Source organism: Thunnus maccoyii, chromosome 3, assembly GCF_910596095.1.
Source record: "Thunnus maccoyii chromosome 3, fThuMac1.1, whole genome shotgun sequence".
NCBI lineage: Eukaryota > Metazoa > Chordata > Actinopteri > Scombriformes > Scombridae > Thunnus > Thunnus maccoyii.
In genome coordinates, this window is record NC_056535.1 from 19,012,534 (window position 1) to 19,026,300 (window position 13,767).

Genomic DNA, 13,767 nt, shown 5'->3' on the forward strand with positions numbered 1-13,767 from the left:
GCTAGTGAATCTATTCTGTTTGGCTCTGCAGTAAAAATCCTATTATTTTTTAGTGAATACATATATGGTAATGTCAGAAAATAAGCCTCATAGCGGTTTCACCTCAGTCTGCAATACCACTTGGAGCAGAGCATGAATCTTTCTCCTGGCAGCTTATACCATGAAGGGGATGAATTGACTGTTGTCAACAAACAGCAGTTCCACTGCCGCTCTCCTCTCAAGGCTTTACAGTGTATTTTAAAGAAGCTGTGTGCAGACATTGGAAGGATGGGAAAACAAGAATTTAATAGAAAACATATGGAAAGTACTACGGCTGGTTGGAACATAAAAAGTTGTAATGTTCTCAACTTTGCAGGGAATGTCTCACAATTTTCAAATATCAAATGTCATCTGAGGACTTAAAACCAACATGGAAACTACAGCAACCATTTTATGATAACGTGCAACTGTTGCCAAAGATACCGCCACAGACTTAACAATGACTAACAACATTACATGTAAGACTAATGATGATGATGTTGCCTCATATGCTTTAGTGGAGACCTTTATTGACCAATTAAAGCAAAACTGAAACAATTAATATTATTTTAGCTTGAGTCGTTTTTCAAGCAAAAATGCCTAACACTCTATGGATCCAGCTTCTCCAATGTGAGGATTTGCTGTGTATCTCTGTTTTATATCGTTTTAAATTCAATATGTTTGTACTATATTTTCTACAGTAATTTCAAGACATCACCACCCAGGATTCTAGGAAATTGTGATGTGCTTTTTTCACTATTTTCTGACATTTTAGAGTCACAATTAATCAAGATAATAATCAATAGATTAATGAAAATAATTGTTTGTTTCAGTCCTATCACCAATATCACCATTAATCAAATAAACAGGTATGCTAAATCTGTCTCCAAGTCCAAAAAGGCTTTCACACATATAGATGTACATTATTAGACAAATAAATACTGCTCTAAATATTTCAGCTTTATTACTGGAGGAACAATGAATCTGCACCATACAAAGCTATGCATCTCTAATGGTCCAACAACTTTCATGGCTGTAAATCTGGAGTGATGAGTTAAGATGTGGCCCTGGCTCTCAAAACATTTACAGGCAAAGCCATCAATTACTGCGCTCAAATAAATATCCCCCTCCCTCACGCAACCTTGACAGATGTCAACCCTGAATATCAGAATGACAATGTTTACTCCCAGTGCCTTCCTGTAAGTATGGATTCTTGCATTTTTAGACAGAGAAATAGAAATACAAAGAGACAATGAGCAAGAGGGTGCTGGAAGCATGGGAAAAAAAAAGGAGAGACACTGGTCCACATCCATTCTGCCTAGTGACATAACACCACAAAAGCAATTTCACAACTTAATTTGTATGGGTCTATTTTGGCTGTGCCACATATTAATGATGATTGCTGATCAGGCCCCGTTAGAGTGCTCCAACTTCATCACAAGCATTCCCAATCAATTCTCCCCACCAGACACCAACAACACCACTTTAAGGAGCAGCAGCCTTTCTCATTAGTCTCCATAGTTCCTGTACTCTTCTGTTAAAGCAAGCGCTGCAAGATGCGCACATAAAAGAGAAAGATGAACAAAAACGCCATTATAAAGCCCCGCATGAGGTCTCTGCTTGGTAATATGTTCTTTGATATAAAAAAAAAGAAAGAGTCGTAACAGTGAGTAGATGACTAGCAGCATTCTGACAGGTTGAGTTTTACCCAAAGAGCTCCTGATATTTGAATTATTACCCATTATTCTGGTGATTTTAATCACAGAAGAATGCATCTTTCAATGATTTCTATCTTACCAAAGACAAAAAAAGAAGTATTACCTTCCAATGGTGCTATTATATTTACTGACCTACTGATTTAAGCTGCGTGCTGTGAATGAGTCTCCATGCTGAGCAGCCCAATGAGCTTCCTGAATTTGCTCCCAAAATGCTATCAAAGCTCTCATTAATAATTTTCACTGCAGCCTCCATGATTTTTGGCCAGGAAGAAAATAGTGCTCAAGAACCAAAGAGTCTGAGTGAAAAAAAGATGTGGTAGTGGCCAAATCTGTAATTTCTTTATTATGGACGTGGCAGATTTACATGAGACTGAGCACATAAACATCCTCTGTATCTGTTCCAAATCACAGGAGTACCACAAGCAATACTAGTCCCATGGAATTAAAACTTATATTTTATGGACATTCAGGGGCTCTGTGATAGTACCAATCTCATTTAAATAAATACACTGATAATTAAGAACATGTTATTTTGACACATTCATTCTACATTACTATGAAAGCATTACTGGACCACTGTGGAACCCAATTAGGACAAATTTTGATGGTGGTACAAGAGCAAAATTTAAAATATTAATCAGGTAGCTGGCTTGTGTCATAGTCTTGGGTAGGATTTTGGATAACTTTTGAATGTGTTATGATGTCTGCTGATCTTTGGCATATCCTTGGCCTACACACATTATGTAATACTAATCCCAACATAACATGGCCATGTTCTTACAGCAGTTTACAGCAAGCTCTTACTTCTCTGAGAATTTAGGCTTAATTCACAAGAACTAATGACATGATAAGTAATAACTGTAATTACAAGAGAACCAGTCAGAGTAGTGCAATGGTGCAAATGATGGGGAACATCTGATATACTGCAGAAGATGTAGCTTTACTGTACCTCTTGAAGCCTCAGTGCCATGAGGGCTTCCCAGGACTTCAGTCAAATCTTTCTGCCATGCATCTTTCACAGCCGACTTGAAGATTTTCCTATTGTCCAGCACCTGAAGGGGTCGGAAGTTGTTCCTCAGGTACTCCACAGACTTGACGTGGTCCTGTTGCTCTGTTGTAAAGATGGAGTAAAAGGCCTCCAGCTAGGTGGAAAGAAACATATAATAGCTATTATAGAAAAATGTAGTGCAATTTTTTAGTGTGTTTGAGTATGTGTTGTTATGTGTGTTGAATACTATAGTATCATGCAGCACTGCATTTGTAGCCACTTGCCGATAGCTTACTATTCACAACTGGAGCGCAGTATGTGAAAGAAACATTCACACCACAGGCCCCAGCAGGCACGGACCTCAATCACCATCCTGGCTACCTACAGAGTTGTAACTTCTCAATGAGGCAAATTTGTGGCCATTGATTGCTATGAATGATCTCCTGCCGCGTGCAGTAATGACTACACATTACAGATACTGTGGAATCAATGTGTCCTATGCGTGCTTGGAGAAATGAATTACAGGTTCATAAAGGACTATCCGTGAGCGTCACAAACATTGTGGCGGTGGTCAATATTCCTGCAGCACAAGTCATTTCAGAACAAAAGATTTGTCCTCCTGCAAGTTGATAGAAATTCCACTGAGCCCTGCAAATTTCTACAGCGCAGAACGCTCTGGAGGATATGCAGCTGGCAGCTGGGTAACCCAAGAATTGTATGTATAAAAGATGCAGCAAAGGATTGTGTATGGGATCAGCAAAAAGTGCGGGCTATGAATTGGCATACATTATCTCTCAAAATCACAAAAAGGCAAAAGCAGTCAGAGTTATTGTAAAGCACATAGGTAAATGTTGCTGAATGCTATAATTTTCATGAAACATTTAAAACCATTGCTTCAATAATCTTAATTAATGAACTTGAACAACTTTAACTGTATAAAAACCACCCTCCATATGCTTTAAAAGCGTATAGTCTTTGTCTCCGACCAACAGCATGATATATATATATATATGTATATATATAAGAGCTATCTCACTCTTACTATCACTCAAACGCCAGTAATTGGTTCCCCCTTCCTGTTTAATCATCCACTATATAGGCAGTTATGGTTTCTTATGCAGAGGAGTTGAGGAGGAACGAGGGAAAAGCAAGAAAGAAGAGAAGTAGATGAGGGGAAAAATTGCTTGTGCGTCAACACTATGTGACAGCAAGTGATCCACTGACTGTGCGCAAATGGGATCCGACTGTGTGTGAAAGAACAGAGCTGTCTGGGCATGTGTGTGTGTGTGTGTGGACTAAACGCACCTGTGATTGGGACAGATACACAGGCCTGGAGAAGATGATCCACTCCACTACCTTGCTGCAGGGTGGTGTGGTCAGAGAGCCTGTGTATCTGTAGTAACTGTCCACTGATGACGGCAGCAGATCCCTCAGGATGAACGACCTGAGGTTGGTCTCCTTTTCTGGTACAACAGAAGAGCACGGGATCAAAACATGTCAGTACACAAAACAGTCTTCTCTATACCTACAAAAATACTTTATCTTTTACTCTTTAATGATAAAATCCTGCATATCTAAGAGTCACATTTACACTGACTTTTTACAAGGTCATTTCATTTCACTCCTGTGGCATTTTAACTGCTTTCCCCAAACCTCCACTAGTGGAATGGTGGTGGCAGCATTTAAAAGCCTCTTCACTTGTTATCACTCTGGCCAGATCTCTGTACTCGGATGGGCTGAGAGAGAGGAGCAAAGGGAGGGGAGTCAGATAAAATGGCCAGCACTGACAGCTGATCTGAGGCTGGGTGGTAGCCTGTTCTGCTCCATGTAACAACTGTGGCATGGGCCATGGGGATTAAGACAGATCCAGATGATTACCGGAATCTGTTGTATCCTCTGATCAGAACCAGGGAAGGTCGTGTAAACCGAACAACAAACAGGAATCAGCTTGTGACCCAGAGGAAGATCCCTTTATCTCCTGCAAATGCGATGTGTGGGCTCTGCAAGTGGGTGTGTTTTTCCCCCTCTCATTATGATGTGAAAAACCCAAATAAAGCTGAGTTTATGTCAAATCCAATCTCTCACAGCTCATGACCTTATCTTAAAAGAAAAACAGTTTGGGGTGTGGTTTGCATTTGATAGGACTACTGAGGCAATGGAAGCCTCGCCCCCATGCCTCATCTGTACTCAGAGTCCAATTCAGTATTCACAGCCTTTCTTCTCCCAGTCTTCAGACAGTGTACGTGCCCTATCGCTCATGGGCCGCCGAGATGCTGATGGATGGATGACTGTGGGATAACGAGCTACTGGAAAACCAACCACCCTAACAGGGGGTGTGGGGGGGGGAACGTTTAGCAGCCAGCAGGAAGAAAGTCCAAAAAACACCCCACCCACACTTGCTCTCTTTCAGCCGGGAGAAGAGAAATACTGTGGTGTTAGCACGAACATCTGTGTAGCTGCACAACACAGACAGAAATAATAAAACAAGCCTAAGAGACTACAGCCATGCTAGCAGCTCAACTCAGCTGTGTACTTTGAGCTAAATGCTAACACCAGCATGTTAACATGCTCACAATTACAATGCTAACATGTACTGTATGTTTAGCATGTATAATGTTTACCATTTTTACCATCTTAGTTTACCATGTTAACATGCTAACATTTTCTAATTAGCACTAAGCAAAAATTACAGCTGATTACGGCTGATTGGAATATCATTAATTTGGAAAGTATTTGGTCATAAAGTGTTGGACGAATAAAAATCTTCACAAAAATGGGTACATGATTGCCTGTTCTGAATTTCATGACCTTTCACATACATATACAATACATATGGCAAACTCATGCTGGTGCTAAAGGAAAAGTCAGGGGATCACCAAAACATCACTGGGATTCATCTGTGGTTGTTGATACAAAATTACACGGCAATCCATCCAGTAGTTATTAAGATATTTTAGTCTGGAGACTGACATTGCAATTCCAAAAGTTCAGCCACTGTTGCAGACTGAAGGAGAGTCATAGAAAAATCCAGTACAAACCAATATATATTTTGGCAAACTACCTTCATCAGTGTTATATAACAAAAGAACAGTGGAGCTTAAATACCTCTGTGAAATGAAAACCGCAGGTGAAACAGCCTCCCAGCTGATAACAGGCCAATCAGGAAGCCAAGTTATTTTCTCCACTGCAATTAGTTCAATGAAATTTTAAGTGTAGAAATTTCCTTGAACAAAGTGACCTATTTTTTGATTCTGCAGTCAATTCACCCGTGCTTTTAAAGAATCTCTAGTGGTCACTATGTAAGATTTTCCCTTTGTGTGTTTACTTTTTCTTGCTCATTCAGAAAGTTGCAAAAGTTGCTTTTTTTTCCCCTCAAGGATCAACAGACACACCAGTGCACATTGTAAAGTCCATCTTTCGATAGCACAGGGAGTGAGATTATAATTAGAAAAGACTCAATGAAACCCGGCACGAGTCCTGTGAAAACGGCATGGGTACAGAGCAATTACTCCATGCTTCAATATAGCCTCATCCATGTCCTTGTCAGTAGATGATTATACTCGCATAAAGACCGTCAAGCAGCAGGTTGTAAAACAAGTCATATGTGTCCATGTAAACAGAGCTGCTGTGTCCCCGGCTGCAGTAAAGGATTACACAGTCATGCCAAAACATCTGCTTAGGGTCTGCATAAGTCATGCATGCAGTGAAGCCAGCACAGCAGCAGTAATTTAAGACCATATGAATGAAGAATTGTGCCATGGCATACAACCCAAGACATTAATAGTTTCAATGTGAATATGAGCCTTTGCAGGAGCAGCGGTCCATGGTTGCATGTACATGTAAATCTGAATCAGACAGAGAACAGAGATTTGTCTAATTGAAGCTCAGATGTAATTAATAGTTCTGTCTCTGAGTGAAGCTCCTCGGAGGTCTCTCACTGTGGAGCTAAACTAGCAAGAGGGAGAGGTGGTTTCTTGCAGAATTTGCCTCTTTTTGAAGTTAAACTATGCTCATATTTTGTGTTTAGACTCTATGATGGGATTTAAAAAAAAATGAAGCTGTTGAATACAAGAGTATCAATCTTTGTTCTCCAGAGTCAGGGAGGAGCGCCATGTCTGCGCTGTCACGTAGAATTTACCTCTAGGATCTACCAAAACATCAACAACAGTACCGCCAGAGTGATTTGTAGGGGATAATTGCTTTTTGAATATCCCACATCAACTTAATTCCTACAGTAATCTTTCATTGGAGATTTTCGCATGACAGGATCAAAGAAAAAAAAAAAAAATTCAGGGGACAATAATTAAATCAAACTCTGCAGAGAAACAAAGAATAATAACTATATGTAAATATTTGCAGACATATGTAAATACATTCATCACATGGCATACTGTACCTACAATACAATTGTTCTGTATAGAGCAGAGTTTGTCAGGGAGTTACTTTCTCATTACTTACCATGATGCACTACTCCTTTCAAGCCCTGGATGATGGGGTCCACAGCTGGATTGTCTTTTTGCCCCAGCTGCAGGAAATGTCCAGAGACAAGGGATTACAAAAAGGGATTACAAGACCAGTATAATCATCTAACATAATAACTAAAGACGCTCAATATGAACAAAATACCGGGGTTGGACACAATAAGAGGAACATCTCTGCACTGCAAATACCATGTACTTGTAAAAGCACTGCAACAAATATTAAAAATATTTACACAGTATATGTTTATAATGATACATTTTTGGTGAGATTGTGTCAGTTTATTCAAGAGTTTAGTCCTCTAGATGTAGTTTGTGGTGTTGAACTGGATGTTATTATACTGTGAAGTGTATCTTTTGGTTTTATTTTAATGACTTTAAAAATGATCCTTGCTTTATCGTTAATGCTACTTCACCCTTGAGATTTAGTGTCACTTTAAGTACACAACACCACAAATTAAAACTAGTTATTTGGTCACTGGTCTTCAATCTGTTGCTCTTTTGACGGTTTGGTTTTTATGAGATATTGGTGACATTTAATGATTTAATAAGCTTTGTAAGTCTTCTGAAGCTGTTGCTATTCAGTGTGGCCTCCACTCTATGAGGCCATTTGGCCGTTAGCTATACCGTCTCCAGGGAACTACCACAATTGTTGATTCTTACTTATCTATTAGACCTACTGTTAATTATTTGTGGCTGAAGACTGGCAATACAGTTCATCCCCACATTGTACAATACTTAAACAGACAAGACTGGACAAAAACAGTATTGGGATGCGGGGACCAATTTTCCCTTGCTCAACATTAATTCAGGTCAGTCTGAGGAGAATAATTGCATGGAACTGAATGCTGAATGTGGATAATATGCAAACCTTAGAGGCTATTAATAGGCCTTTGGGGAGCACAGGAAGAAGTCCTCTCATTGATTAGATATGGTAAATCTGAGCCAGTGTGTGTGTGTGTGCCCGCTTTAAAACCCTTGCACTGTAAACTGCTATTCAGCGGATTGTGTATGGTGATGCTAATTGCAGTAAGCAATTGGGCTGTCGGGACCCAGCGGAGGCATTTAGGTCCTCGTGCACACGTGGTTCATCACTGTCTGAGAGTAGACCTACATTGAAAACACCTGTGTCCCCATTCCAGCCTCCCTCTGCCTGTGAGCTGACCCTTACCTATATACTATTAAGCTGAATGTTAGCACTCTTTGATCACCTGTCATCAATCGCAAAGACACTGAAGTTGTTGCTGCTGGTGTGTGCTTTTTTGCAGTTCATAAATCTGGTGTTTTTACAGTTAACAGAAATTAGGGCCATTCTTGGCCATTAAGAGCTTATGTGCTTAGACCTTCAGGGGACAATTTGTAGTATCTCAGCTGGCTATTTGTAATATGCCACAGAACAAGAAAAATAATCAGCAGCCAGGTGAGAGAGAAAGTTTCCTGTCACAATACAGGTGCCAAAGATCATTCTAATAAATATTTATCATTTACTGACCTCAAACAGTCATTCACATCCTCATCTTTTCATTATCTGCCTCGAGTCATATTTGTTTAACCCTTTTTTAAATATTCTTTTTCCATCCTGTTTTTTCCTTTGTTATTTTCACATAATTCTTTACTATTTTCCTCTCTTTTCAGCCAGTTTCTTTTCATATTTATTCACTCAACTTATTGGTTTTGTAAACTATTTCTACAGGCTGTTAGATACTATTTATGTACATACAGTCATTTCATAAGCATATGAAAAAGGATATTTTCCATCTAGCTAATGCTACCAACAACTAAATGTACATTAGAGCCATGACCACACTCCTCTTGAGGTGTTCTTCTAGAGCTGTGTAACTCTTTGCAGAGAGAATATGAAAGAGGTAACTTTGAGCACCTTTTAAAGACGTCAGTTCTAAGTGCACTCGTGTGGTCTTGTTTTCATTAGACTACAGTTGTCTTGACTCTCAGTCCCTGTGATACTTACCTCAAAGAAGACAGCCATGGCAGCAATGATGCGTCTTTCCTTGATGGCAGCACTGAGGCTCTCAAAGTCATCTGAATTGTAAAGGTAGATCTGCATCTGGGATGGGGAAACAGAGCGTACACAGCTTGAGGAGTGGACAAGGAGAACAAGCAGTCCTGCCATCAATCACTTGGACACACTGCTGAGGAGCTGATGAAAAGCTGTTTTGAGGGGCATAAAAGAGGGTGTATTTATCACTCCCATAAATTTCTCATAATCTGTGTCATTCCTTTTTGTGTTCTGCCACTCCTGGAGGATGCTGGAGAAATACAGCATCCCATTCCTCAGGGCTACTGTCCTCGCAGAGACAGTCACAAGCAGAGCGGAAGAATTGTAGGAATGTGCTCTTTTCCTGTGGTGAGATCTAAGAGAATGGAAAGCTTCTAATCATTGCTCCCAATTACCTTAACTCACCCACAACACTGCTCCTTATTTCGCAACATAGCCTAGAATGTGTGGGTTTAATGTGAAAACCATCATACAGAGAATATATCATACCTGTCAAAAGATTTTCATTGCTTTCCTTTCAAAGCAGACATATTATGGTTGTGCTGATCAAAATCAGCAAATGATTCTAAAAGAAGCAATTGGAGCTGTCCATCATCCCAGTGTCGAGCCTCTTTAAATTGAAAGACCCTTTCATGTCACTGAACTGAGTTAATTGGCAATAAGAAAAGGGTCCTAAATGTTGATTTAATTAAAGAGTATGCCAGCCTTTTTTCTTTTTCAAAGGGAAATTATGAGAAACCCCCAACCGCAATTGGCTATGCTGACAACAGACGTAAAAAGTCAAAGTAAATAAGTATATAAATAAGGATAAATCCATTCATGTGTACCACAGGCTTAAACCAGGTACAAATGACTCAATCCAGATCATTTCAGTTAATCAGTTTCCTGCGGAGTTCCTTTAACTGCAGCCTTTAATGGAACTAATTTGTTGTCTGAGAACTCAGCAAGAAAGAGCACTGGCCATTCATCACCCTTCAGATGTTATTAACTACATTACCCAATTAAGCCGGCCCCCTCAGGCTTCATTTACTCACTGAGATTGGCTCAGTGACCTGCTCTTGTTAACGGCACACTTTGGAAAACATGCAATTCAATTATCAAACAGTTTCATGGCAGCCAATAAAAATAAATGTTGCCAAAAGCGATCTGAATCACTTGATTGCATGCTTCATTTCACTTCTGTATGCTTTTGAAATCTGACACAAAAGCTCTTTTAGAAGTACTTCGTCCATAGACATCACTGAAAGTTGTTGATTTTAAATCAGGACAGGCAGGTGCTCTGACCAAGTAGTCTCAAGACATCCAGACATATTCATACATGTTTGTTTTTTTCCTGGTACAAAATTTACCATACTGTTGTGGTGAGAATTCTGTGAAGACACATTTGAAAACCAATAACCAATAACAGCTTGTGAGGAGCCAGAAGGAGCAGGAGGAAACTGAAAGACAATAAAACCTTATTTGAACTTTATAATTTACCTCCAAGCTGTCCGCATCTCCTGAGCTGTTTTTTTTTTTTTTTTTTTGGTCTAAATTTAGTTTATAGCCCTCAATTTTTGTTTTCGTTTTTCAGCTCAAAGTGAGAGCAAACACGAGTGCTGAAAGCTGCTCTGCATTCACGAGTTTCCATTTAAGCACAAACAGGTGAAAAACAAAGTCATGTTTGGCATGATTTCCCAAGATAGCAAGATATTGAGGCGCAACAAGAAGACTACAAGAAATAAGTCTGTGTGTGTGTGTGTGTGTGTGTGTGTGTGTGTGAGAGAGAGGAGAGATCTTAGGTTTATCACAGCAGCACAAATGTATTCTTTTTTTCTTACTTTATTCTTTACAACAACTCTGCTGCCACAGCATTTTGTTGTTAACAGGTAAATGTGTCTCTTTTTAAAAACAGTATGATTCTCTCACTCCAATCACACACACAATCATCTACCTTATCCTTTCACTTGAGCACCTACGCAGTGCTAGATTACTCATTTTCAAAAAGAATACAGTGTCAAAAAAACTTTTACAGTAGGTGTTGCTGAAGAAACACATCAAACTTACGGATTACTGACAGAACTTCAAAGACAAGGGCAAAGGACAGCACAAGAAAATGGACTGTAAATACTGATATACTGCACTGCATTTAAAACAACACAGTTTGCTGTGTTAAAAGTGCACAAAGCTTTACGACAAGATCTCTTGGTTTTGCACATTTCACACTGATCTAATGCCGATGAGGCTGCATCAACCTAAATGCACATTACAGTTTGTGGTCGCAGTGTTACAGCCAACATTAAACATTAATATGAATGTAAAAAGCCCGGTGGTGTTCGTCTCCTGTCACATGGCTCCTTATTAAAGCATATTCACTATATTGATCATGTGTTACTGTTGCTATGACAGTTGTCGATAAACACTCGTCGTGCTTTTATTGCTGAACAGAAAGCAGCTCCATCCCTGTGAGTCATCTGAGACTCTCACTATGTGTTCTAATTCAAGTTCATTCTGCAAGAAGGCTTTCAGTGCTACTGAAGCTTTTTTCCCCCGAGAAATGTACTGTATGCCCACCGTGACACTTATTCATACGTAAGCAGCACTGTGTGCAAACCAGTACCCTTCTAAGGTGTGATTTGTAATCCATGTATAATTAATGTAACCTTGGTGACACTCTAATATTTTATTAGAAAAGATCTCCCCATGGCACCCTGAAGGTGGGGGGGGGGGGGGGATCCACTGTTTCATTTTTCATTGTGGTGTTTGAGCCAACAGGTGGTCCATCTATCGATTTCCTCACTTCAGTCCCATGAAAAAGACTGCGGTTAGATTAATGTCAAGCTCAGGAGCGACAGGCCGAGCAGCCCTTTGGTTTTTTTTTTTTTCACATGGCCATGTTACAAAGGCATAACACAGCTCATTGAATTTGTCTTTCCCCCCTGTACCCATGTGTTAACTATATTTGTGTGTGTTTTCAAGCTTCTGGGCAGGTGGGATAAACGCTTTTTTTCCCCCCACTGTAAGAGTAAATGCTGTATGCAATGTGTTATATGCAACTCAGGGCTGAATATGACTCGTTTGCAGTGGAGAGATAATTAGACAGCAGATTGGAAAACAGTCTCTGTTAAGCAGAGGCAACATGAGCCCTGGAGCTCAACCTCCAAGGTCACGCTACTCAACTCTCGAAGAACAAAACATATACACAACAAAATAAAAGCCAACCTCTGATAAAACAGATCACTGGCTACATCACAAACATTTATAAACATGTAGAGCCATGCTACACACATGGTGTCAGATGTAATATAATCTCAAATACATCAAATTCTGTCGAGGCATAAATATGAAAAATGAAAATGCCATATATTACAGGATGGAACTGTTAAATGTCCGATGGCTAGATCCTGCATAACCATATTCTCCTTCAAACATTCATCATTTGATTTCATTCTTTCACCTCCTGATCCACAGTGTGGAATAATACATCATGTTTGATACATGACTTATTGATAAGGAGAATCATTTTTGAAAAGCGGCCCTCACACTCTGTGCTCTGCTTCCGTATATGTGGTGCAGAGAGTGTACATTTAGAAATATCTCAAAATCCACTTTACTTTGCTGATATTTGGATGGAATATTCTTTCTTGTAACTTCTTTTAGGAAAGGTCAATGACAATATAGACTGTTCAGTTGCCATTAATTTGATCAATTCGAATTTGTGTTCTTGCATGATGTGTAAAATGTCCAAATCATGAAAATCAAGGTATTACAGTATGTAGAAAAAGGTTATTTTTAGTCAAAAGGTAAGATAGATGGTCGCTGGCTACATTAGCTATTTTGAGTCATGACAGTCCTGTAAACTGTGACACGATTAGTTTCATGGTATGTGCACCTGCCGCAGTTTACGGGACTATTGGGACTCCAGGTGGCTAGCTGTGTCTAACTGAATTTAACGGTCACATCTACAAGAAGGACATACTGAAAATGACTCCGCACACTGAACTGTGCTCTCAGTTTGTGTTAGCTGATGGGGTATCATCTCTGGTTACGAGAACTGAAGCGATGGAAGTCAACTGAACAGTTTCTAAATTCTACATTGTACAGTTTGTCCCAACCTGCTGGGTAGATAACACAAGCCAGCAGCAGTCTGCAGGCTGGTGTCTTGTAAAGAAACAAAATCAGCAGCAGATCCATTAGTAAGCAGACCTTTCTGCTCTGTCTGTGCTGAAACTCTACTCTACTTAGTTGAAGCATCTGGTACTGAAAGTCAATAACTGTGAGGGATAACCTTTTTTTTTATGCGTAATGATGATAGCCTTGCAGGTGGTGCAGCTCTTTTATTATTCTTACTGTCTTAAAAAAATATGATGTTTCAAGGCAGCATTTTGCAAGCAAACAAAAATTGATTAAAATTGTGAAAAGACCGCGAGGTAGAAAAAAAAAAATGGAGATTAGTTTTTTTTTTTTATATCCCAGCCCTAATTTCTTGTAACATTTCTCTATGGTGTCATTTACAAAACCTCAATTCCCATCATACTGTATGTTGAGCCAATCCTGTCTGCTGCATGT

At 39.5% G+C, this 13,767-nt stretch overlaps 1 protein-coding gene across 1 annotated transcript in view; it reads right to left on the minus strand.

The window, feature by feature from the left end:
- ca16b (carbonic anhydrase XVI b) overlaps positions 1–13,767 on the minus strand; it is a 110,167-nt gene that overhangs the window by 24,324 nt on the left and 72,076 nt on the right. Inside the window, exons 5-8 of the mRNA XM_042405870.1 lie at positions 9,172–9,267; positions 7,183–7,249; positions 4,030–4,187; positions 2,686–2,878 (exon numbers count right to left, since the gene is read on the minus strand). Coding sequence (XP_042261804.1) covers positions 2,686–2,878; positions 4,030–4,187; positions 7,183–7,249; positions 9,172–9,267 — 514 coding nt within the window. The remainder of the gene's footprint in view (positions 1–2,685; positions 2,879–4,029; positions 4,188–7,182; positions 7,250–9,171; positions 9,268–13,767) is intronic.